At 33.8% G+C, this 25,696-nt stretch overlaps 3 protein-coding genes across 3 annotated transcripts; all 3 read right to left on the reverse strand.

The window, feature by feature from the left end:
* Positions 1-14,198: 14,198 nt before the first annotated feature.
* Positions 14,199-15,107, reverse strand: LOC141451990 (uncharacterized). The gene has a single exon (XM_074123807.1). It carries the CDS (start codon positions 15,105-15,107, stop codon positions 14,199-14,201), a length of 909 nt encoding a protein of 302 aa, XP_073979908.1.
* Positions 15,108-15,676: 569 nt separating this feature from the next.
* Positions 15,677-17,960, reverse strand: LOC141452032 (uncharacterized). Its single transcript, XM_074123853.1, has one exon. It carries the CDS (start codon positions 17,912-17,914, stop codon positions 15,941-15,943), a length of 1,974 nt encoding a protein of 657 aa, XP_073979954.1. The 5' UTR covers positions 17,915-17,960; the 3' UTR covers positions 15,677-15,940.
* Positions 17,961-24,560: 6,600 nt separating this feature from the next.
* LOC141451991 (uncharacterized) lies at positions 24,561-25,406 on the reverse strand. The gene has a single exon (XM_074123809.1). The coding sequence runs from the start codon at positions 25,404-25,406 to the stop codon at positions 24,561-24,563; it is 846 nt and encodes a 281-aa protein (XP_073979910.1).
* Positions 25,407-25,696: the final 290 nt, after the last annotated feature.

Genomic DNA, 25,696 nt, shown 5'->3' on the forward strand with positions numbered 1-25,696 from the left:
TAGGAAGTACATTACTTCAGGATTAATGGGAACGTCATCCCAATAATGATTGCAATTGAAACATTTTCTTACGAATTTAACTGTGCAATCAAATAACTTGCTCGGAATGTTATTTTCTGTTTTTAAAGCATTTATTACGAACGATAGAAATTCTTGCGCGTCTTGCTGAATATTAGCGTTGAAGTTTATGTCGTTTTGAGCAATTAGTCCGCGGAGTCTTTTGGTGTTAGATTTTTTGGTTCCACGAGTTATTCCGGTTGTTAAAATATTTAATAATTCGCAAGTTACGCTCACTGTTTTGTAATTATCGCGAGTTTTTGGATCCGGAAATCTTATTTTTATATTATTGGACAGGTTATTTTTTAGGTTAAATTTAACGAAATCTATATTAATTAAACACTGTGCAACAACATTCGCGTAACATGAAACGCCGTCAGAATTGGTTAAGCCAAATATTTCCGTTTTCGAACAAATTTCGCGATTATCATATGATTGAGGAAGGCATTTTGTTTTTGTTAACTTGATGGTGGGGGAAACGCAAATATTAGTATTCGCAGTTTGCAAACATGGTGATTGGATCATTTTATTTAAACGACGGTATTCACTTATTGCGTCCGTATCTGCTTTTATTTTTGACGGATCGAAATCAATTAAATACAAACCGTTTAAATTAGTGACCCGCGAGAGAGCTACATAGTGCATGCCCGGTGCAAACACTTCTTTACCTAAACTCGTGAACAAACAATCCAAGTTTAAGCCTTGAGATTTGTGGATGGTTACCGCGTACGAAAGAGTCACCGGAAATTGTTTCCTATGGACGTAAATATTTTTTATTAATTGAAATCGCGCTAGTACCCTTTCTAAAGTAAAGGGTTTATTATTTACTACGACAGTTAAAGAATCAACGAATTTTCCTTTATAAACAAACCGTTCTACTGTACCTATTGTTCCGTTTACAATTCCGTTAGCAATATCAATGTTTCTTTTAATCATTATTTTAGCGCCCACAAATAAATTTAAAGTTTTAGATAAATTAGCTGTGCGGGAGACGTCTTCCGAAATTTTAGAAATTAACACGTTCAAATCTTTAATTTTTTTATTTGACAATTTGGAATTAGAATCAATTTCATCGATACTATCTATTGTAACTATTTCTTTCGCGAATTTATCACAATAAAGTTTATTAAAAGTTATACATTGAGCTTTAGTCGCGAAAAGACATAACGGATTTTTACCGGAATCGACTAATTCTTTATAGCTTTGAATTACATTATTTAAATCGTTATTTGGTAGAACACGTGAGTTTAATAGTGAGATGTCTTCTTCGCAGATATTACCCGACCGAATATTGAGCAAGTTATTTATAAAACCGCTTTTATCATTTTTTTGTCTTACGTTTATTTTTAATTCGTCATATTCGAACATCGACCAAAGATCAACTGAACCGATAGATCCGAGTTTGGATTTACATTCGATGCGGGTTAACTTTTTAAAAACTTGATTACCTTTAACGGGCTGTAATTGTAACAAATCTCCGAAAAGTAAGATATTAAAATTACCGAAAGGTTCATTATTTTTGGCAATTTCCGTCAACCGAAGATGAATATAAGCAAAAACGAGACTCGAAACTAAACTAATTTCATCGATTATCAATAATTTCATATCTTTAAGTACGTGCCTAATCGCCCGACAACTTTCAACGTTTAATTTATTATATTCGGCAGTTTGTTGGTGCTCAACCGGGAGCGACAAAAGCCGGTAAATGGTGACGCCATTTACATTGTATGCAGCCAGGCCGGTCGGAGCCGTTATAGCCACTGAAACAGTGTCTTTCTTAGGCGGAAATGTATTGTTAATCCAAACTTTTAACGCTTTTAAAAGATACGATTTACCCGTACCGCCTACACCAGAGACGAATAATTTAATTTGACTATTGCATTTATTATGTCTTTGGTCGATAAGTGTTTCAGTTATTTTATTAAAAATCCGACTTTGATCTTCATTTAAGTTAAATACATTATTATCGCGTTCGTCATTACTAGTATACATCGCCGCGCAAATTTCCAACATCGCCACGTCTGCATCCTGCACTTCTCGGATAATATTATCCTCTTCTAAATTAATGAAATTCTCTTCTTTGAATTCCGCAATTTTACTCTGAAGTTCTTTGATTCCTTCTTCAATCATAATTAATTTATCGTGATAAATCATGGCCACCTTTAATTCCCGGGAATAATGCTCGAACGCTTCTTGATATGTCCGAAAACCTTTTAAAATATCCGATTCATTTCGCCACGGTTTAAAAAGAAGTAAAAGGGAATGATAATATTTATTTCGGTCTTGTTCTGTTTTTAACGTTTTGTACATTGGATGTTGAATTACGTACGGTTTGCCACGCTTTCTTAAAACAACTTTATTTTTTAATTTTAATTCTAATTGATCGCGGGAAAGATCGTAATAACGACAGAAGTTGTATAAGTTTAAATTTTCTAGATGGTCGGGTCGATTCGGATAGTAATAGTTTAGCCATGACTTCAAATATATATCCGTGGAATTAGCCGGCATATTTTGTAATTGGTTAAACGGTTTTAAACATAGTTTTCTATTTTCGCGAAACGTGGTGCTGACATATCTCATATCTTCCGATTTACCGTACAAATGATGCCCGAGTAACCGATCCACTGTTTCGTATAACCCGATCTGCCGATGCGTTAATTTTTTTAAACCTAAACTCCACAACGCTTTTTTATTCGATTCTTTACATATATCAGCCCACAAATCTTCTAATTCCGTTTTTTCATTTTTTGATATATAACTAGTTACATAAATAACTAATCTCAAATCTCCGTCTTTAACAAATTGCACGTCAACGTTAAACCCGCCGGAAGCTAATAAAAGGGCAGGGTTGTAGTCGTTAATGCGTACCTCACTTCTCTGTCTGGGCAAGTCATAAACACGTTTCGGACCGAAACCTTTAACTCTAGACGCGATTGTGGAAATTATGTCATTAATTATTAATTCGTCGGTAACTTTACGCGGAAATCCAAAGCGACATTTAGTATACATTTTTTGTTTAACGCGATATTTACGTTGACAGTATGAGTTGCACTAATGCATTTGATATTTCCGAACATACGAGTGTAAGACAGGTGACTCTAAAGGATCCGGCAACTGAGCACAAATGTATGTGTTAATAAAATCGGCAACGTTTTTTAAGGAATCGTTATTAATTCCCGGACTATCCCGAATCCACAATAACATGTGGTAATGCGGCGCCCCCTTTCTTGATATTCTACGCGCCAAAAATAATGTTCCACGAAACCTAATACCGGATTTATTTTATCGTTTATTAAAAACTTGAACATATTACGGATGAGGCGGTGATAATATCTACACACACTAGTCGGATCTAACGCACATAACTCTCCGGCGGACATTTTCTCCACGTTAGGAACATCTTTATTAATTTTGACAAGGTACTGCAATAATTCGGAATGATCATATTCTGCACACGACAATGTTACAAAAAAAGTCGGCGCCCCAAAATCGCGTGTCATGGCATTGAGTTCTTGACGTCGACGTTGCCAATACTCTTTAGTACCTCGCAACGAACTAAATAGATTGATTAATTGTTGTTCTAATAATTCATCGTTAACGGAAACTTTGGTCAAAATATCATTCACCGTATACGGTTTGTAAGCGCGAACGTTTAACAAGTGAGCAATCGCCCCGCCTAGGTATTTAAATTCACTATCGTTTAACAAGTGAAATAAATAACAAGGATCCCGCCTAAACCGCCCGTCTTTATTCAATATTCGCGTTTTACGGTACTCAGCGTCCGACAGAGGAATATTTCTATTTACATCAAATTTTCCGAACCTGCCTTTAGGAAATAGATGAGGAAATGTTAGGTAATCTAAATTTTTATCAAAAACCGACACGTAATCTCCCTTCATTTGCTGCATTTGATACGATTCAATTTCACTCGATTCCACGGCATTCATATTTATCGGATGAAGGGAGTGAAAAGTATAAAATCCGGTTTTGTAAAAAGTAGAACTATCTACTTTTTTTATGGAAGCCCCGGATATATCCTTAAAAGTACATTTATTACCAATATTTTCGTTGATATTCGGTAACAATTTTACATTTAGATTTACGTTCGCGTACAACGGGTTAATTTCTTTTAAAGCGGCAATCGCTTTGTAAATTTTATTTTTGCTCACTAAATCTTGCCATATGACTCGGTTTTGTGTAGGTACGCCATTAACCAGTACAACCACTTCATGATTTTGGGGCAGTTCGTTCGGAAGTAAGTCCACGTTTTTCTGTAAAGGGAGGGGTAAATAAGTGACGCGACCCTTTAACCCTTTAAGTTTTTCGCTGACCGCAATTTTCCCTTTTTTCGGTGGAGACGAATAACATATTGAAACGATTTAACTAATTGTGTCAGCATAGTTTCGAAAATATTCAACTTACCAACTTCTGCAGGCACGGGATCTACTTCTAAACAGTTATACGCGGCGCGTCCGGGAATACAATTTTGATTCAATTTTCGTGCACAGTATGTACAAATTTTGAGACTGCGTCGGTGAATATTATCATAGTTGTTATTAATATAAAGAATTATAGATTGCCATGATTTGTTATTGTTTATCTGAAAATTTATGAAATCTTTTAAATCCTCGTCATAAATTAACATATTGCAACACGCGCAAAAAGTCTCCGGAAAGGAAAGGGCTGTACGTTTTAAGGAAGATAAGTTTTTTTTATATTTATGCAGAATATTTATTTCATTGGTGTCGCAACTAGTAGAAGGTACATATTTCTTAAATTTGTTTATATCGATTTTAAGTGTTCCGAGAAACTTTTTTAAATCATTAACGGACCGTAAAATAGATTCGACATTATTTGCTCTATTTATACACGATGTTACACGATTAATTTTGAAAAATAGATTACGAATGATGTAAATCTGTCTTTTTATGTTCCTAAACGCGGTGTAGTGGACCGATAATTCCGATAGAAGTTGTAGAAGTGTACTGCATTTACAAATGCTGTTGTGTGAGGCGCAGTGTATGGTGTGACCTTTTTTTTCGTGATGTCTGTACCGACATTTGTTCGCAAGCTTTTTGATTGACACAGTATTTATATCGCCGTGAACAAATTCAACTAATTTATTTAAAGTAGTGCTCATACTTTGTTTTGAAAATTTACATGTGATACCGCAAGGCCATTCTACAATATTATTATTATCTTTAGTAATGTACTTTTTTAAATTGTGTGCGTTCACGAAAACGTGCTGGCTATTAGCAAGTAATGTATGACCGGGAGGAATCGCGCTATAAGAGCTTTCGAAGAAATAAGGTTCAGAATGTGCCGTGTGTTTCTGTTTACCTCCAAAAACTTTCACGATATTTTTAGGAGTTAGGGTTTTAATTTTATTGATTTCGAACTTATTAACGGCCTCATCAACAACGGCTTTTAATTTATTGTTTAGAAATCTTAAGTATGATCGAGCGATTCCGACTAAATGATTAGAATGTTTTATCAGGTAATAAAACACTGTGCGTTTAGTTTTATTTTTGACAATATAATGTTTATTAACTTTACTATTTAGCTTTAAATTTGCACACAATCTGTTTATTAACGCGCATTCACCTTGAAACCTATTTATCTTTTTTCGAGTCTGTATCCGTTTTTTCAATAAATTAGCGAATGACACCGAGGGCTTATTTACGTTTTGCCGAGTCAAAAAGTACCGGATATTTCTTTTTAAGTTGATAACAGCTCGATTTCTTCCATCATAACGTTTATTAACTGTTTATTCTGTCTTTTTGTTTCTGCTTCCTTGCTATGCCAACTTTATGGACAACATTATATACACTTTGCTTCTTTCGGTTTTGTTCTGAATGAGCTGTATCATAATCTCTCTGTTTCTTCTGAATCTCCTCTTTATGAGATAAATCGTACTCTCTCTGTTTTTTCTGAATCTCCTCTTTATGAGATAAATCGTACTCTCTCTGTTTTTTCTTTTTGTCCTCTCTATGAAATAAATCGTATTCTTTCTGTTTCTCTTTTATGTGTTCTTTATGCTCTATATTATACTCTTTCTGTTTCTCTTTTATGTGTTCTTTATGTTCTATATTATACTCTTCCTGTTTCTCTTGGATTTTTTCTTTATGTTCTATATTATACACTTTCTGTTTCTCTTTTATGTGTTCTTTATGTTCTATATTGTACTCTTTCTGTTTCTCTTTAATGTGTTCTTTATGTTCTGAATTGTACGCTTCCTGTTTCTCTTGGATTTTTTCTTTTCGTCTTAAATTATATTGTCTCTGTTTATCTATTATTCCCTCGCGATTTTTAACGTAGTACCGTTGTTGCTTAGATGCGGCGTGAGTCACAATAGTGTTGTTCTCGAGCTCAGCAGTGCTGTCAATTGTCTGTCTAATGCCCGTTACTAAATTTTTAATTATTTGCTTTCTTTTTCGATATTTAGAAGGCATTTTTGTAAAAATATAAACATAAGTAAATAATTAATATAGAAGATAAATACTTAACGTATATTTTTTCTTAGATTCTGAAAACAAAAACAAAAATTATTTTTTAACTTTGTAAAAAGAAGTGATTTTGGTTTGTTGCAATAGAACTTCAAAAAGTAATGTATCCGATTGGGAATATTTTAGTATAGGAAAAAAAAAAAAAAAAAATGGACCTCCAGAACAATACTTGACTACAAACAAAAATGGAAGAAATTTTTTTTTGTTATCCAAGCTGAATATGAGTTATGGAATATTAAGTTGCAGATTGCAACTAACAAAAATAAATAAAAACCCAAAAGGAAAATTAAAATATTGAAAATATAAAACCTGAACTCGAAACAAGAATGAATTTCAATGACAGAGAATTGAGAAAAGACTGTGGAAGTTTCTTCAAACATGGAAATTTAGGACTCATGTAATCCTATTTGATAAAAAAAAACCTTCGAAAAATGTTTCGAATAAAACCTATTTATTGAAATAGGTGTAATCTGGGCTCTAGTAATCGTGAAAGTGAAAAACTATTTTATGAAGTGGTTGACACTTTCGGTTGAAAGTTTATTATCGACTTGTACTATTTTGTGTCCAAATTTGACACGATTGGAATATTTTCCACACCAGAAGCAGACAAAAAATATTGCAAGTTGATCAATAAAGGGGACATCCATTCCGAAGAACAGACAGAAAAATAAATAAAATAAGAGGACTTGCATCAAAAAAACTACATCTAGCAAGTGATTACTTTATTCTTTTGATCAAACAACGAAAACAATCTATGCAATATAATAACTATCGAAATAAGAAACTGTTTGAAACTTAACAATTAAACAGAACTAGGCTCACTTTTTGACGAGACATCAGCATTTAAGGTGCACTCAATCTTACTAAAACAAGCTCTATATTCAGCTACTTTTTGAAGTAAATTATATGAAACTAATAGCAAAATATCTACTTATAAAATTAAGAAGAATGTATGATATGAAGTCTTCAACAAAGTTGCTTAATAAATAATAAAATCGCAAAAATTGCTAACACTTATTTCAACAACTGTTAAAAGACGTTTGATTTAGGTTAGGTTATATTTTCATTTCTATTTTACAGTGTATACAAACCATAAAGGCGAGGGAAATCACACTACTATAACCTTTATTAAGTTAAACACTTTTTTTTTGTTCACAACCTCAGACAAAAGAATAAAGTACACTTAAATATATTTTGTTAAGTTAGGAATTAGTTGTAAATATATTATCAGTAAAGACATATCTTTGTTCTGTTTAAAATTTTAGAAGTTTTCACAGTGGGGCGCGCTAGTTGATCTAGATAGCAGGTAACAAGGTTTAGAGACACAGAAGGTTACAATGCAAAATAAATAATACGGTGTGTCTCTGTGCTTTTTTAAACACTGGTATAATATTTATAATAAATAATAAAGACTTTTAAACAATGTTGTATGTTTACTTTTTAAATTTTAAACATTCTTTTGTGTTTAATTGTTCATTCTTGAAAATCAGATCACCCATCGATAATTTGAAACGATTTCAATACTTTCCCTTAGTGGAGTAAGATCAGGATGGCACTTCAATGTAATTTAACCCCTGTTCCCTCGCCAATTTTATCAAATTTGGGCTAAGATTTACAGACTTAATAATGATAATTTTAGAGTGGCTTAACTTAGGTGAGGCAAACTCCCCTCCCTGACTATCTCCATATCATTTTCCAAAATATTCCAAACCATTAAAAGTCTATTCTGTAAAGTTGCTATTCTGGTTTACAGGTTTTGTCAACATTTGGGATAGGCAATAGTTTTATACATTGTACTTTTAATACTTCATACCAAGTTAGTGGAAGGTAGATGTAGCATTATCAAATCAGTCAGTAGAAGATAAAGACCAGAGAAAAGTTAGGGGGGAATGTTGCCAAGTTGTTATGAAGAAAATGCAGACTGAGAAAAGTTTTGGGGGATTAGTGAACAACTAGTCGGAAGATGTAGAATGAAAATAAAAAAATGTTACAAGTTATGGGGGAATGGTAACAAATTGGTGGTAAGAAGATATATTGAGAGAAATGTTATGGGATGAAATGATGAATGATTTCACATCCCATGAAGAGGTACAATAGAAAAAAAATTGTGATTACATTAACTTCTAGCAAGAGCGGTGAGATAAATTGTGATTACATTGCTTCCTCTGAGGTTTTTAAGAGAAGTAGAGCTCTGATCGCAATAACTTCTTCCAAAGAGGGGAAAGACAAGCTATCTACAATGAAAGTTCTCCACCCTAAAATTTAAACTGCAATTACGGCATGATTGCAATTCATTCCCTTAGTAGGTGTGAGAGCAGAAGGCACTTAAGTGTCACGCACTCTAAATTCTTCTTCTCGCCAAATTTAATCTAAATCGGGTGAAGATTCACAGTGTTATTTAAATTAATGATTAATAATATATTAGTTTAAGGCGGTATTATTTACGTGAGGCAAACATCTCTCCGAAAGTATATAATGCGTCGAGACCCTCAAAAGACATTTCTACATTAATTTTCGATACTAATGACACTCTATTCATGAAAATCGATTCACGCGTTGATGATTTGGAACGATTGCAAAACTTTCCCTTAGTAGGTGTAAGAGCAGATCGTCGCTTTAATATTATGTAGGTGAGCCCTAACCCTTTAATCCTGCCAAATTTGATTAAATTATTTTGTCTATTCGGCAAAGTTACATATCTGCTTTACAGATATTCTTAACATTTGGAATAAGCAATACTTCCGTTATAACCTGATACGGTGTTAAGTAACCACTAGAGAGATCTTTTAAAAGAATTAAGAATTATTTAAAAAGAATTTAATCTTAGAGTTGCGGTCCCCAAACAAACAAGAAAAAAAAAATTGGGAAAACATTTGGAATAAAATATGAAGGTATTTGTACGTTAATAACAAAATTAAACTGCGATTACAGTACTTCCTTTTAAAAGGAGTAAGAAAAATTCAAAATTAAACTGCGATTACAGTACTTCCTTTTAAAAGGAGTAAGAAAAATTCAAAATTAAACTGCGATTACAGTACTTCCTTTTAAAAGGAGTAAGAAAAATTCACGGCGATTGCATTACTTCTCCCTAAAAAGAAAGAGAAATTATTCTTCAAATACGCACAATTGCAATACTTCTCTTTAGTAGCTGTAAAAGTATTTTAATGTAATGCAGTAAAAGTTGAAAAATTCTTTCTGCCAAATTTAATCAAAATCGGGCGATGAATATTGATTAATTGATCAATATTGAATATTAAGATCCACAAAAGCTATATCAACATAAAATTTCCATTCGTAATGTCAATTAAATTCATTCATGTAAATTGATCAGTTCACTCGTCAATAATTTTAACGATTGCAGCACTTCCTCTTATTAGGTGTAAGAGCATGATGGTGCTTTAAAGTCACATTGGAAGCTTTAACTATTTCTTCGTGCTTAATTTTATCAAAATCGGACTAAGCGTTAAAGAAATATTAGTAAAAATAGTATTAAAGAAAGTCTAACCTCTCTACCCCTTCCTCCCATCCTGAAGTGGCACAACGTCGAGACTTCTAAAATGCAAATCTATACAAGATATAGATTCGAATGACGCTTTATTATTCATGAAAATTAGTTCATGCGTCGATCATTTGAAACGATTACCATACTTCCCCCTAATAAGAGTAAGAGCAGAACGTCGTTTAAATGTTACGTAGGAGTGCCCTAAACCTTTCATCCTGCCAAATTTTATCAAAATCGGGTCAACATTCACAGAGTTATTAGTAATGATAATTTTGAGAAGGGGCCTCACATATATGAGGCTAACTCCTCCCTCATTTGATGTACAGCGTCGAGACCACCAAAAGGCACATCTACATAAAATTCTGAATCGTATGACTCCTCATTCTCAAAAATCGGTCGGCGCGTTTAGGCGCTACGTTGTTTACAAAAAAGGTAACAACAACAACAACAACAACAACAACAACAACAACAACAACAACAAGAACAAGAACAAGAACATTTTCTGAAAATGCCGTTTTTGGTCATTTTCGGCAACTTTTTTCTCGAAATCTACTTAATCTGGGTTGTTGCAAAAAATTACAGTTATAAAGGAGGGTTTGCCCTTTATTTTAAAGAAAATTTGGGAATTTTATCTTTTATAGAAAAAGAGAAAAAAAATGTCAAAGTTGGGTGTTTTTGAACATTACGCTTTTTCGTGCACTTTTTGACGATCAACCCTTATACAACTGTCCTACCGGACAGTTTTAATTTTTTTGCTATATTTATCACATATACGTACATGCATGTTGAAGTAGAGAAAGACAAAGTTAGAGTCGGCTACTGTTTAAATTTGAATCACGGACTTTAAACAATATTTCAGTCTAGAATTCGTCTTAAGAAGTATTTGTGAGAACAAATAACGCGTAGGTAATATCAAGTAAATTATTCAACCATAATTATTCATTTCTCAATTGTAATTTAATGTAGCCCCTCTAATTTTACTTATAGTAGGTAAAATACTGGAATAATTAGCTGTCATAAAATAAATTACGAAAATATAATATACATTTTATCATAATTATAACAAAAATAAAATATTATGAATGAACAAAGGGAAGGGATTAGCTATGCGGTTAGCATATTGGATTCCCACGTGGAGAGTCCGGGTTCGAATCCAGCTGCTGACCCTTAGATTTTCTCTTTCTAAGAGCTTCTTACAGCTCACTGTCCGGGTGATGGACAGAGTTGTCTGTAACGAGAGAACACTGTCCGGAGGCCGGCAGTGCACTGAAAAAAGCTGCGAGCGCCAATAACCGCAGATTGTTGAAGTTGTTGAAGCGACTTAAATCATAAAAAAAAAGAAAAAGAAAATGAATGAACTGGCCAGCATAAGGGTCTGTGAAACATCTAATAAATTCAAAAAAATATTAATGAAAATTAATGTAGTAAAATTACTTAAAATAATATCAATGAAGTATTAATGAATGTTGGGTACTTGCTGATTTGTGTACCTTTTGGCGTTTAATCAACCCTTATACTTAACATTTTAAACTGTAAGTTTTTGTTAAGGAGATTTTTGTACCTTTTGGACAGATTTTCTTTTTTGTATGTTTTGCAAAGTTACATATCTGCTTTACAGATTTTATTAAAATTGGGAATAATAAATTTAATTTTATTATTATAACCTGAAAAGGTGTTAAGTCGGAGTTACTACCACTGGACAGATCTTTTTAAAGAATGATTATAGTTGCGGTCCCCAAGCCATCCTCAATAACAATTTTTTTGAGAAAGCGTTTTGAATAAAATAGGAAGGTAATTTGTACGTAAATAGCAAAATTAAACTGCGATTTCAGTACTTCCCTTTAAGAGGAGTAAGAAAAATAAACTGCGATTACAGTATTTCTCCCTAAAAGGCAAAGAGGCAAAGATTTTGAATCGAACTACAATTCATTGATGAAAATCGGTTCACTCATTGAAAATTTTAACGATTGCAATACTTCCTCTTAGTAGGTGTAAAAGCATGATGGCACTTCACAGCCACGTAGAGGAGCTTTAACCACTTCTTCTTACTAAATTTTATCAAAATCGGACTAACCGTTATAGAAATATTGGTAATAATAGTTTTAGAAAGGGCCTTACTTGGATGGGGCAAACTCCCCTCCTTATCGACAGCGTCGAGACTTTTAAAGTGCAAATCTGTACAAAATTTCGATTCGAATGACACTTTAGTAGTATAAATTTGGGCATACTAGGACGTTTTTTTGCGTCGGGATCAACGACCTAGCAACGCATCATCATGATGTCACACCCCCTACCCCCCATCCTAATTTTATGGTCCAGATGGGCGAGGGGTTAGGGGTGTGACGTCATAATGACGACACAATACGTCAAAATGACGCAAATTAATTGAGGTATTTTCCTCGTACGTCACAAGGAACGCAAGTCCTACGTCACAAGGTATACCCCCTCCCCCTTTATGAGTGCTAGAGAGAGAGAGAGAGAGAGAGAGAGAGTGAGAGACATATGAAAAAAAAAAAAATTCCATTCACGAAGAGCGCGCATGCGTCCTTATCCCAAAAAGGTTTTTTTTTCTTTTTTTTTTTTTTTTTTTGTTTTAAACAAGGGATCATAATACACAAAACCGCGATCTTTTTGTATACATTTATATTCACCTTGACCTAGAGTCTGCTAAATCAAGGACATATCCTGTGTGTGTACATCCACCTATCTCTCATAAAAGGTGAGCACATCCTGTGTAGTGTTGTAAAATGTGTAATTATGATTAAATAATAATAATAATGCGTTATCTGTAGTAAAGGTTTGATGAACAGAGAGATAATATGTAATAAAAAATGCATGCACGAGGGGCGCGCATCTATCCTTATCCTGCTAAATCAAGGACATATCCTGTGTACATCTATTATCTTGTACAGCATTGTGATATCTCATGTTGGGTGACTCAAACAAAACAGGCACACCAATTTGTGGTGTTGGGGTGATTATAATAAAAACAAAATTGTTTAAAATATATACATATGTTTTATTTCATCTAGGTTACAAGCCAATATATTTACATATATACAACGCTATTTATGTAAAACTAAAATTATTTACCTTTTTTGACAAAAACACTTCGATGTAATTACAATGGTAAAGTGTATCTAATTTGCTAATAATATCAAAACATAAACTAGAGATACGACAACATTTACACGTATCCGGGCCCTCCAAACATTTCGGAGTGGACCAAACACAATTCAAATAGTGGAAGTCTTTATAATCGCTTTTTTGCACAAATTTCCGCGATAATGTTTCCAATTCCTGTAGTTTAACGTATAATAGCATAAAATCAAGGGCATTTTTCTTACTATTTGTTAAGCTGGAGAAATCCTGTTGAAACTGGTGATAGAAAGGGTGTGACATGACAAGCTTCCATTCTTCCATTTTGTTACCTGTTTAAATAACGATCGTAATACAACTGAACACACTTGTGGTGTAGGTGGGCTAACTATGGGTGGGTGAGATGTTCCACACTAAATAGTGGGGTTGTAATGCAATTAAAGCACCAAAATAGTTTGTCACAAATAATACTGGATAGAAGAAGATTACCATTGTTTGTGCACATGGTTGTGCTGTAAGAATGCCAGAAAATACCGCTAGGAGGTGGTGTGAGCAAGTTACAACATTGAACACAAAAATTATACTTGGAATTGCTATCGGTCAATAATATGTCATTATTAGTAATATTATGGGAAAGAATGTTAACTTTTTTATAATAACACATTTTAATAGTTATTCTAATCGATTTAAATTGTTGTAAAAATAAAGAACTATTATCTGGAAAACAATACGATATAGCAATATAATCTGACACAGACATGCGTTTACCAGCATTGAATTTGATATTTTCAAAACAATACAAATCGATAAAACATTGTTTATAAGTATCTATTCAATAATAGGAGTAATCATCGATTAATTTACATTTAATAGTTTTGGGTATTTCCAATAGGGAAATATCACTTCTTCTATTTACATACTTACATATTTCAATCATACTTATATCTAACAGTGAAACTGGTTGGAAATACCTCTCATCATCACATGTAAAGCGTAAACATAGATTGGTTAAAGTGTGCATGTTGTTGTTGTTGTTATGTGTCTAGCCGATAGTGACCAAACGGAAGCGTGTTTATGCCATCGCCTAAAATAAAACGTTTATCATCAAGCGAGGATAAACTCATTTTATTGCAATCAAAGGTGAATAGTTGGTGTTTTTTAGATAGTATAGTTTTAAACGAGGAATATAGAACACAATCTCTATTATGTAAGATATTTAAATAGTCAGAAAATGTGATCTTATTAACGGCACTCCGTTTGATACCTTTCACCTTCTTTATTATTCCTCGTTTAAATATTCTAAGGCTATACATTTTCGGCCTTAATGCAACCACCTCTTCAATGGGATCACCACCAGTCTCATCGGAAAATTTGCCCAACACCTTCTTATTATGATTTGAGAAACATTTGTGTGTAGGCGGGTAGTTGGAAGTGTCAAAGTGTGCTTTTAATACTATTAGATCCTCATAGACATCGTCAGTTTCAATTTTATAAAGATATGAGTCTGTGTCGGAATAGAGGAGGGTTAATGCTTTAGGAGTATAGTATTTTAACATTACCTGGTAATGGAAATGATACATGTAATGTTTGGAAAGTTCTAAAATGGAAAATCCAACGTAAATGGGCCGATCAAAGTGAATGGACTCTTTATGCAGATGAACAGCAATAACGTTGTCATTAAAGATTGTTCTATCCTTAAAGTTTGCTCTTTTTGACAGCTTGAGCAACGCTTGTTCAGACGTGACAATCTTAATAGATAAACGCTTCCTCTTGTTTTCAATACATTTACCAAAAACAGAATTGTTCATCAACTTATAGAAATCCTTTTCAAAATCATTTCTAGCCGCCTTTCTAAGGCTCGTGTTGAGTTCAATGTAGGGTTTAAGCCAGGGGGATTGATTAAATTTTAATATTCTATGCACTTGTTTAAGTACAACCCCCATGGATAGAGCCTGTTTTAAATTTCTATAGTGTACCACATAATGGTGTTTGTCGTCCAGCGTGGTATAGAGTTTTTTATTGTGATGATGTGGTAGTGGTGGAAACTAAGCGAAATAGTCGTGTAAGTGTGTAGGTATGTGTAGATCAACCTCTAGAATAAACCCAATGTCACCATCATCCGGAATGGTGGTTATGTCGATGGTGTGTTCTCCTTCGACCCAATCAAACCCTCCAATCGGGAGATGTTCCATCATTGCGAAACCGTAGAGATTGTTAACATCTATGTAGAGAATATAGTTGGTTGTTTGTGTAGGATCATAGCTAGGTATGTAGGGATTATTGGCTTTAGCATGCCTTGTTACACAAGAAGTGATGCCGCCTCTAATCCCCGATTCGATCATGAGCAGTTTGTCATAATCCGTTAGAAGATCCAATTTAACTTTTGTACACTTTAAACATGCATCAAATGCCAGGCCAGGTGTTGTAAAATTCCAACTAGGATCAATGTAGTAGATAGACTCACAAACCTGTCGAAATTGTTCAAATATGTCGCTTAAGAGAATTATGTCAGTTGTCAGATACAATTCTGTGTACTCCCGAAGTGTGTTCATGTGGAATGAAGACCAAACCTTTTGTGCGTGCTGGTAATCACTATCGGATATGGGCTCATCGGTTAAATCATTATAGAAATAGCGTTTAGCTGGTAAGGCTCGTTCATCCATTCTCTCCATACCCGTCATATAGGCGTATGGAAAAACGCCCTTTCTAAGTAGTAACCGTCTCTGGTCATTGTCGGGAAATTGTTTCTCCATTTGTGGGTATTCCGTCAAGTTATTTATAAGATGTTCCAAAGTATCCGGTAGAAACCGGTATGTATCCAAAAAGCGAAGCCATATGGATGAGCAATCGGAAAACTTTTTCGAAAACTTATATACTTCTCTTCGGAATTTGGTATTACCCACACATCTCCCGGATCAACGCCTAAAGACAATATAATCGGATGAGCATCATATCCGCTAAGGTTATGCATGTAGACTGGAATAAAATTCGGCAATTGTACTTTGAGATTGCAGCAATTATGGGCCACGCAGATGAAGTCACCCGTAAGGTGATCTTGGTGGTGAACTCTCTTCTCTAACCCGTTGAACGCCTGTTCACAAATGCCACAATGTGTGGCATTAGCAAAATCCTCCTGTTGTTGGTGGGATAGTGCGTTCATTGGAATGATCACCTTATATAGGGCTTCCACATCTTTAACAACGGAATGTAAATATTCCATAAATTGCTGGACCGCATCATCGCCCGTATATAGGAAAATGTCTTTTTGATAGCTGGCTAGCGTAGAGACCACCTTAGCCCCCACACTGCAAACCTGGTGTTTATGTGTTTGTCTAGACCATGATGTGGATGAACATCCGGGTGCGCTGTGTACGGGTAAAAGTAGGCACTCAAAGTCTGCATAGATAACTATGGGTATGTGTTGTTTATGGTGGTAGTTTGTAAACTGTAATTGTGCATTTTCCGTGGGCATCCGAATGTGACATGGTTTGTATTGATTACAGAAAAGTTGATGGGCGGCTAATCGTTCCTCGGCTGTTTTCCCATCCACAGTTCTATAATCACGAGTGAATGATTTGAAGCATCGTTTACACATAACAACACCACCATGATGGTCACTAAGTTGGGGAGATATAAGCCGTGAGAGATTTTTTATTAAGCAATAATGAGAGGTATTTAAATCACGGAGAAATAAAAGGTCAAAGTGTTCTACAGCCGCTAAATTCGAACTAATCATCAGAGGAAAAACCTGCTTCTCCTTCTCGGTTAGAGAATAAACATTTACCGATACATTATTATCTTTCTCAAACCTAAGTATATCCTTTAAAGGTGTGGGAAAGGAAATATTATCGAAATTGTAATAGTGATTAAGTTTTCTATACATGGTTATACGGTGGGGTTTCTCCAGTTGACGAGATAGAATGGCGTATTTAAAGCAGTAATCGTCAGTATTGCGTATATTGACAATTGCTTTTTTATTGGCTATTTTCTTTGGTAAAGGAATGTAAGCTCTTCCACCTAAAGGGCAATATTTAGTCAATCGGAGGACAAGGGAATCTACGGAATGTAATTTCCAACCTGATCCACTAGTTTCAAATTCCTGTAGTTCGCGCAAAAGTTTTGCAAAACTTCTTTGAAGGTAGTGAATTAGGTTGGTGCTAGCGTCGATAATCTCTATCGGGGTTTTAAAATTTGCATCCGTATATTGTTCATGATCAGAATTCCTATATCGACTATAAACACATTCTAGGAAGATGGATGATTTAATGGTCAATAGATCTTCTCTGGCTTTAAGTAAATACTTTAATAGTACCCCGTGTTTATCTTGTAAAAATAGCACAGGGTCTTTTATATTATTAGTATTTTTAATGCATATATTCTGAGCCGATCTATTTAAAGCGGTAATCACCACACCATCCTGTAAAGGAACGGATAATAGACGATATTTCTTTTGATTTTGTACATTCCCTCCTCTAGTCCTAACTGGGGGTGTTGTTGTTGTATCATCGTCACATGCAGTACAATCTGAAGAGACATGATTTAATAATGAAACCAAATTGGGTAATATACTAGCACAGCTTGGACATTTCCTGGGTGAACATGTCAAAACATGTGTCTTTAAGGTGAGCAAAGTGGGGAATATACTACCACATTTGGGGCATATCTTTGGCGAACATGTCGCAACATGTCTCTTTAAATCGTACGGTCTGGAGAAACCTTTCCCACATTTAACACAGGCCGGATTAGGCATAATGAACTTACAAAATCAAACTAATCTTTGGTCGCTTTCTTCTTCTTCTGCTTCTTCTTCGCCGGTTCCTCCTCCTCCTCCTCCTGTTGTTGTTGTTGTTGTTGTTGTTGTTGTTGTTTGGATGCTTCGAATGCTATCATGTAACACTTGCTTGTAGTGCTTATCCCCTTATAGATAAGGGACAAATCACCATCTTAAACGAAAAAGTATTTCAACTACATAGGTTAGAAAAAAGTAAAATAAATAAAAATAACATTTTAAATACCCATATAATGTTGTATATCATGATCTGTGATAGAGGTTGTATAACGCCTCGGTAAAAAATTCCAAGACGTTGTATCATCAATATCCCGTATCTGGACCACGATCGCTGGACCGAATTTGGTTTTCTCCACTCTAGCAAAAGAGGAGATCAAATAAGGTCTATCAACCTCTAATTCTGATAATTTTTTATAAGTTCGGTTGTGGCTTGTTGAAGGATGTTGCAATTTTTTTAACAGTTCATCGCTCATTCTAGAAAAAATGTTTTTAAAAAAGGTAAAAAGCAACAATCAAAAAAATGTTAAACTTAATTACCTGATTCTTAAATGATGAAAAAATCAAATGATGTACTACATATAGTAATACATAAGAGGTACTGGATAAACCCACACAATTATGCCCCGATTTTATATACTGCGCTCGAGAGAGAGAGGGGGAAAGATATGGTTTATAATAACAAACAAAGTAATTAGGAACACTATAAACAAACACATATTTCAGCTTTTGCCTTAGTTCGAAACACTCACATGAATGGTATCAACGGACCTAAACACCCCGCACACCTCCTCGGCGGGGTCCAATTCCTAGGAATGAATATAAGTGCACCACACCGGGTGCACATATACTATGCACACATATGTATGTTAATATAAGTATTTCTTTTGTTTAAAGTTCATAATAATAATTACAAAGGTACTTACAGAAATCATTCTAGTTCCGTCCATTTTTTTTTTTATTGACTATCAATTTTGCATGCTTTTATATTCGCCTTATCATTGTATAACAACATCATGCCCCCCCCACCAAACCTGGGGCAGATATAATAGAACATAATGCAAAAGAGTTAACCTTCAGTATGTCGCAGTGTAATATAGTTAACCTTCAATATGTCGCAGGGGATAACACATTGCACCTTTTAATATCCTTGTTAATATTTATCATCCATTAAACATAATAATTATTCTGCACTCTTTTTATTTTTTATTTTTTTATTTTTTATTTTTATTTTTTTTATTTTTTTTTTTACAATATCAATACCGATTGTGTTGTTTTTTCCTTACATAGGATGTGCTAGCCTTTAATGAGAGAGATATAGGTGAATGTACACAGGATATGTCTTTGATTTAGCAGGGTCAAGGTCAAGGTGTATTAATATATAAATGTACACAAAAAGATCGCGGTTTGTGTGGTATGATCCTTGTTTTAAAAATTTGGGATAAGGATAGATGCGCGCCCCTCGTGCATGCATTTTTTATTACATATTATCTCTCTGTTCATCAAACCTTTACTACAGATAACGCATTATTATTATTATTTAATCATAATTACACATTTTACAACACTACACAGGATGTGCTCACCTTTTATGAGAGATAGGTGGATGTACACACACAGGATATGTCCTTGATTTAGCAGACTCTAGGTCAAGGTGAATATAAATGTATACAAAAAGATCGCGGTTTTGTGTATTATGATCCCTTGTTTAAAACAAAAAAAAAAAAAAAAAAGAAAAAAAAACCTTTTTGGGATAGGGACGCATGCGCGCTCTTCGTGAATGGAATTTTTTTTTTTTCATATCTCTCTCTCTCTCTCTAGCACTCATAAAGGGGGAGGGGGTATACCTTGTGACGTAGGACTTGCGTTCCTTGTGACGTACGAGGAAAATACCTCTATTAATTTGCGTCATTTTGACGTATTGTGTCGTCATTATGACGTCACACCCCTAACCCCTCGTCCATCTGGACCATAAAATTAGGATGGGGGTAGGGGGTGTGACGTCATGATGACGCGTTGCTAGGTCGTTGATCCCGACGCAAAAAAACGTCCTAGTATGCCCAAATTTATACTACTCACTTTATTCATGAAAATCGGTTCACGTTTCGATAATTTGAAACGATTGCTATACTTCCCCTTAACAAGTGTAAGAGCAGATCGTCGCTTTAATGTTACGTAGGGGAGCCCTAACCCTGTCATCCTACTAAATTTTATCAAAATCGGGCTAAGATTTACAGAGTAATTAATGATAATAATTTTGGAGGGGGCCTTACATAAAGGGGGCTAACTCCTCTCCCATTCGATGTGCAGCATCGAGACCCCCAAAAGGCACATCTACATAACATTCCGACTCGAATGACACCTCATTCATGAAAATCGGTTCGCGCGTTTAAGCGCTACGTTGTTTACAAAAAAGGTAACAACAACAACAAGAAGAAGAAGAAGAAGAAGAAGAAGAAGAAGAAGAAGAAGAACAAGAACAAGAACAATTTTTGAAAATGCCGTTTTTGCTCATTTTCAGCATCTTTTTTCTCAATATCTATCAAATCTAGGCTGTTGCAAAAAAATTACAGTTATAAAGGAGGGTTTGGAGTAAGATTTAAAGAAAATTTGGGAATTTTATCTTTTATAGAAAAAGAGAAAAAAATTGTCAAAGTTAGGTGTTTTTCAACGTTACGCTTTTTCGTGCAGTTTTTGATGATCAACCCTTATACAACTGTCCTACCGGACAGTTTTAATTTATTTCCAAGCTTATAGGTAAATACCTTTAGCAGGGAGTTGTAACAGTAATATACAAATAGTAAAAAATAAAAGTAAATAAATGAAAAATACAAAATACAATAATAAAATAAAATAAAGTAAAATAGATAAATCAAATAACATTTCAATAATATAGTAATAAAATAAAGAAAACTTTTCCTTGTGAGGTAAAAAAGTGGAAAAACTAAAACATAATCATTGACATATGTACATAAGTGAAAAATATCTTAATTATTTAGGCATAAATTACTCAACAGTTACCACACTAAGAGCAAAGAACTTCTGAGCTTCAGAGCTTGGTACATAAAACTGTAAATGTCATTAATTTGGTGTACACTATTTATATTTAACAATTTGAGAAGGTTATCATTTTTAGATTCATTTAAAGAATAGTATGAGTTGAGAAAATGACTTCTGATGGGTAATAGTGAGGTACATTCAAAGAGGAAATGAAGAACTGAATCTGGAGAAAAAGAGTTACAGATGAGACAAAGATTGTTTTCGTCAAATTCATAATAGGTGTCATTAATATAGAATCTTGCCTTGGATAAATTGCACAGCCTTAATTGCACTACCACTCTCACTTTTTTAATATTTACTTTCCAATCCAGATATGGCTCTGGTAATCCGAGTGTAGCTAAGGATCTATATAAACAGTTGTATCTGGAGCTGAGTATGCAATCAATATCCTCACTGACACATTTATTTTTAAATTTATTAATGAGATTGTGAAATTCTTTCCTCAGTACAGCAGCACTTTGACAGTGAAAGAGATCCAACGAACCCACAGAGATAAATATATTTTTCAAATTGGAGACCCAGTTGTTATCCTTACTAGAAAAAGAATTACCTAAATTAAAGAGAGCGTTATAAGAGGTTCTGAGCAAACGAAAGTGAGGCATATCTAAAATTTTAATAAGTAATGAAAGCATAGACTGAAATACAATTACTTTAACTGGGAGAAGATTGAATTCAGAACGTACATACGTGTTAGGAGTGTTTCTATTAAGTAAATAAATTTGTTTAAATAATTGAAGTTGAACAGTTTCTAGCTGATTAGTGTAATTATAGGCCCATATCCCACCGGCATATAATAAGGTGGTTTTAACTAAGCTATCCGTAAGTTTGATTCTAACTTGGTTCGAATTTGCTCCAGAATTAATTAAAATGTTTTTGACTTTAGATGCCGCGGCTTTCCCTTTAAAAATAAAGTAGTGACAAGTTTGGTAAAATTTGCCAGATGAGCAAAAAAGAACACCTAAATAAATAATAGAATTCACAATTTCAACTGTTCTGTTGTTAATTACCAATCTTCTAAATTTCTTAGCACGAGTACTTTTTGAAAAATGAACCACCTTAGTTTTGCTTACATTTACAGTTAGCGAGTTAATTTTGCAGTATTCTTCTAGGACAGAAAGTTTCTCTTGCACATCAATAATTGAATTAGCAAAAATCACCACATCATCAGCAAAACACATCAACAAAATCTTATTATTATTATCTATTGTCACTAAAGAGGCATTTCTGGACTTGAAGAAATCAACCAGATCTGAGAGGTAGAGACTAAAAAGCAAGGGTGACAGGGGTTCCCCTTGCAAAACCCCTGAGGAAACGCTAATATCATCGGTTTGGTCGTCAGAAGTAACCACAGACATTTTAGCATTATTATACAGGCTTATCAGGATATTAGTAATTTTAGAACCTACTCCCAATTTAATAAGTTTCTCCCATAATAACCCATGGTCTACATTGTCAAATGCTCTCTGAAAATCGACAAAGATGGCAAACAGAGGCACATTTTTTGATAACTTTATTGAAATTAAGGAAGATAAGATAAATAAATTATCGTTGCAACCTCTCTTCGCTCTGAAGCCATTTTGTTCATCAGGCAAAAGTGCGCAATTTTCCACCCATGTTGAAAGACGATTCAGTATGACTGATGTAAAAATTTTTGACAATGAATTTAAAAGAGCAATGCCTCTGTAGTTTCGTGGATCACTCACATCACCTTTTTTATAGAGCATTTTCATATTAATGTGAGACCACCTAACCGGAACTTTCTCTTTTTCCATTATTAAATTAAATAAACTTAGAATGTACTGCTCCCAAACCTCTGGCAGATTACGATAGAATTCATAGGGGATCGAATCTCTTCCGGGGCACTTATTATTTTTACATTTCTTCAAAACCCATTTAACTTCATCCATGGAGATAGCACAATCAAGAACTTCATTAGAATTCAGCGGAAATGGTTCGTAAAGTATTTTAGGTGGGAATTGTTCTTGATAGAACTGGAACCAAATATTTATGTCAGAAATTGATTTTTCATATTTTATGGGAGAAGTCCGACGTACAACAGACCAAAATTCTTTGGAATTTTTCACATTTCCTATTTGCTCAATCGTCATTTTTAATAATTCCTTTTTTTTTTTAAATTTAATAAGATTTCTATAAAAATTACGTGAATTAATATAAATTTGCAGCAAAACATTATTATCTTTAGAATGTTTCCACTTCTTATAAGTTAATTTTAGTGTTTGTTTAGCTTGAGAACACTCAACATCAAACCAAACATTATTTTTAAAATAATTATTTGTCGTCTTAACTTTGTAATGTTTAACCAAACCTAAGGAGATAGCAGAGTTAGTTATTGCACAGTTAATGTTAAAGTTCCACATATCACAATCATCTGAACAAAAACAAAGCTCATGTGAATTAGACAACTGTTTACAAAATCTGGACCTTAACTCTTCATTCCAAGAATATTTCAGCCTGTATTTTTCATTTATTGGTTTTATAACAAAATTTTTAGATAACTTGAAATTTAGTGCACAAGTAAAATGTTGAAGGGTAAGAAACAGATTCTGAATTTCAAAATTAGTAATGAAGTCTATAGCCGTTACATTAATCTATAAATGATCAATTATACTGGAACCAATACTTGACGCAAATGTAAATTGGGCCGGAAAATCAAGAGGAACACGGCCGTTAATAATAAAGAACCCATTATCTTCCATACATTCTACTAATAATCGTCCCCTTTTATTAATATGAACATCGGACGTTTCACGAATTGGTATTAGAATTGAACCATTGAAAATATCTTCGTCCAGATAATTTAAAGAACCGATTCGCGAATTGAAATCGCCTCCTATAAGAACTGGCAAGTTAGAATATTTAGTAGTAATCTCCTGGAGAAGCTCAGCTAATGTAGAGATATATAAATCATATATTTTAATTGGCCTCCAGTATATCACTCCCAAAATAAACGAAAATGAATTTGTTCTTAACTTTAGTAAAACAATAGTATCATCTTTATAAATTAAATTAGAATTAAAAGAACATCTTCTATTTAACAAAACCATTATACCGCCACTAGCTCTACCCAGAGATTTCTCTTTAACTGCCTCACTCAAAATTATATCAAAATTATTCTTTAGAAAATTTGGAACTCTAAATGCTTTCTTATAAATCCAAGTTTCAGTAAAACACAAAATATCAAAGTTAGAAACTATTGATTGCAAAGAGTTATCAAGATGATATATAGTATTCCAACCATTAATATTTTGAAAAATAATTGACGGGAAAGTAAATTTATTTGAATCAAAACCAGTATTAGGGGAATTATTTACCTCAATTACCTCAGAGAAACAATTGGACGTAGAGTTAACATTTTGTAAAGGAACTGTTGCAATATGTTTCCTGTTATTGATCTTATAATTACTTAAATTTTTACACACTGCTACACTTGAAGGTCCGGGGTTTTCTGCTGTTCCTTAAAAAAGGGTGTAGAGAGCCAGATCCAGATGATTTACTGGTTTTTATCTTCCTCTTCTTTTTAATCTGAGCCTTATTCGGACAATGGAAGAGATGAGCCAGTTTCCGGTTCGTCAAATTCGGAAGTAAGATCCATTTGTGAATCAGAAAACCTGAAGAAGTCATCCTTACATCTGATTCTGATAGCAGGCGATTTATCATCAATACGTACTAAAAGTCTGTTGTTTCTGAACCACACGTATTTTAGTTTATTAATACGCTGATATTGCTTGGCTTCCTTCAGTAGAGTGTAGAAATACGGGGACAGTAATTCATTAATATATATCCTTGAACTGTCGCCACTAGTAAATAAACGAGAAACTAGTTTTTCCCTATTCAATTTCTCCTTCTCTAAAAATTCACTCCTATCTCTCTCATTGATAAATTTCAAGATAATAGTTGGAGGAAAATTTGTATTCATTTTATTAAATCTAGAAATCAGTCTAAGACAATTAGCGAATTTATTCGTTTTAAAATCAAATTCTATAACTTCGCAAATAATCTTAAGTTTGGCATATAAATCTTCATCAGCAGAATAAGGAATATTAGAAATTTTCACACCACTGAAACGTGAATACTGTAAATTTTCTTGTAGCATTACGTTAAGATTAATAATATCTTTTTCAAGTTGGCTTGTTATTTTCTTTAAAGAAGCATTTTCTGAGCGGAATTTCTCTAAATTAGCCTCTAAATTAGTAGTAACCTGCTTAAAGTCATCTTTTATTTCTTTAATTTCCTTTTTAATATCAAATGTTTTAAGTTCTAAATCTTTTGTAATCAAATCTAATTTTGACATTATGGCACTGATACCGCTGCAGTCGACAGTTAAACTATCACCACAATTTGATTGGCTAGATTCTTTAGCCCCACCACTATTCATGATAACTATAACGACTTACCAGTTTCTCAAAAAGTAATTTATTTTCGATAAATAATCCAAACAAAGTTTCTAAATCCAGTTTATTTCGTCACCTTGATAACCACTGAATCAAACTGAGTTGATTTATTCAAAAATTACTCACTAATAAACAATTAGAACCAATTAAAAACAGCACTAAAGTCTAGAGCACAGTCAACGATGTGTACAGTACCAGGTCCAAGTTACAACTCCACAATCCTTTATTGTGCAAACATATGTTTAAGGAGCTTGCACCCATTATTGTGATTGAT

This window comes from Rhodnius prolixus, unplaced genomic scaffold (assembly GCF_049639745.1).
Source record: "Rhodnius prolixus isolate KJV_2025 unplaced genomic scaffold, Rpr scaffold_26, whole genome shotgun sequence".
In the NCBI taxonomy this organism is placed as follows: domain Eukaryota; kingdom Metazoa; phylum Arthropoda; class Insecta; order Hemiptera; family Reduviidae; genus Rhodnius; species Rhodnius prolixus.

Bases quoted from the DNA above. Each gene is read 5' to 3' on its own strand.
- LOC141451990 (XM_074123807.1), bottom strand. From the start codon at position 15,107: ATGGGGGTTGTACTTAAACAAGTGCATAGAATATTAAAATTTAATCAA.
- LOC141452032 (XM_074123853.1), bottom strand. From the start codon at position 17,914: ATGCCTAATCCGGCCTGTGTTAAATGTGGGAAAGGTTTCTCCAGACCG.
- LOC141451991 (XM_074123809.1), bottom strand. From the start codon at position 25,406: ATGAATAGTGGTGGGGCTAAAGAATCTAGCCAATCAAATTGTGGTGAT.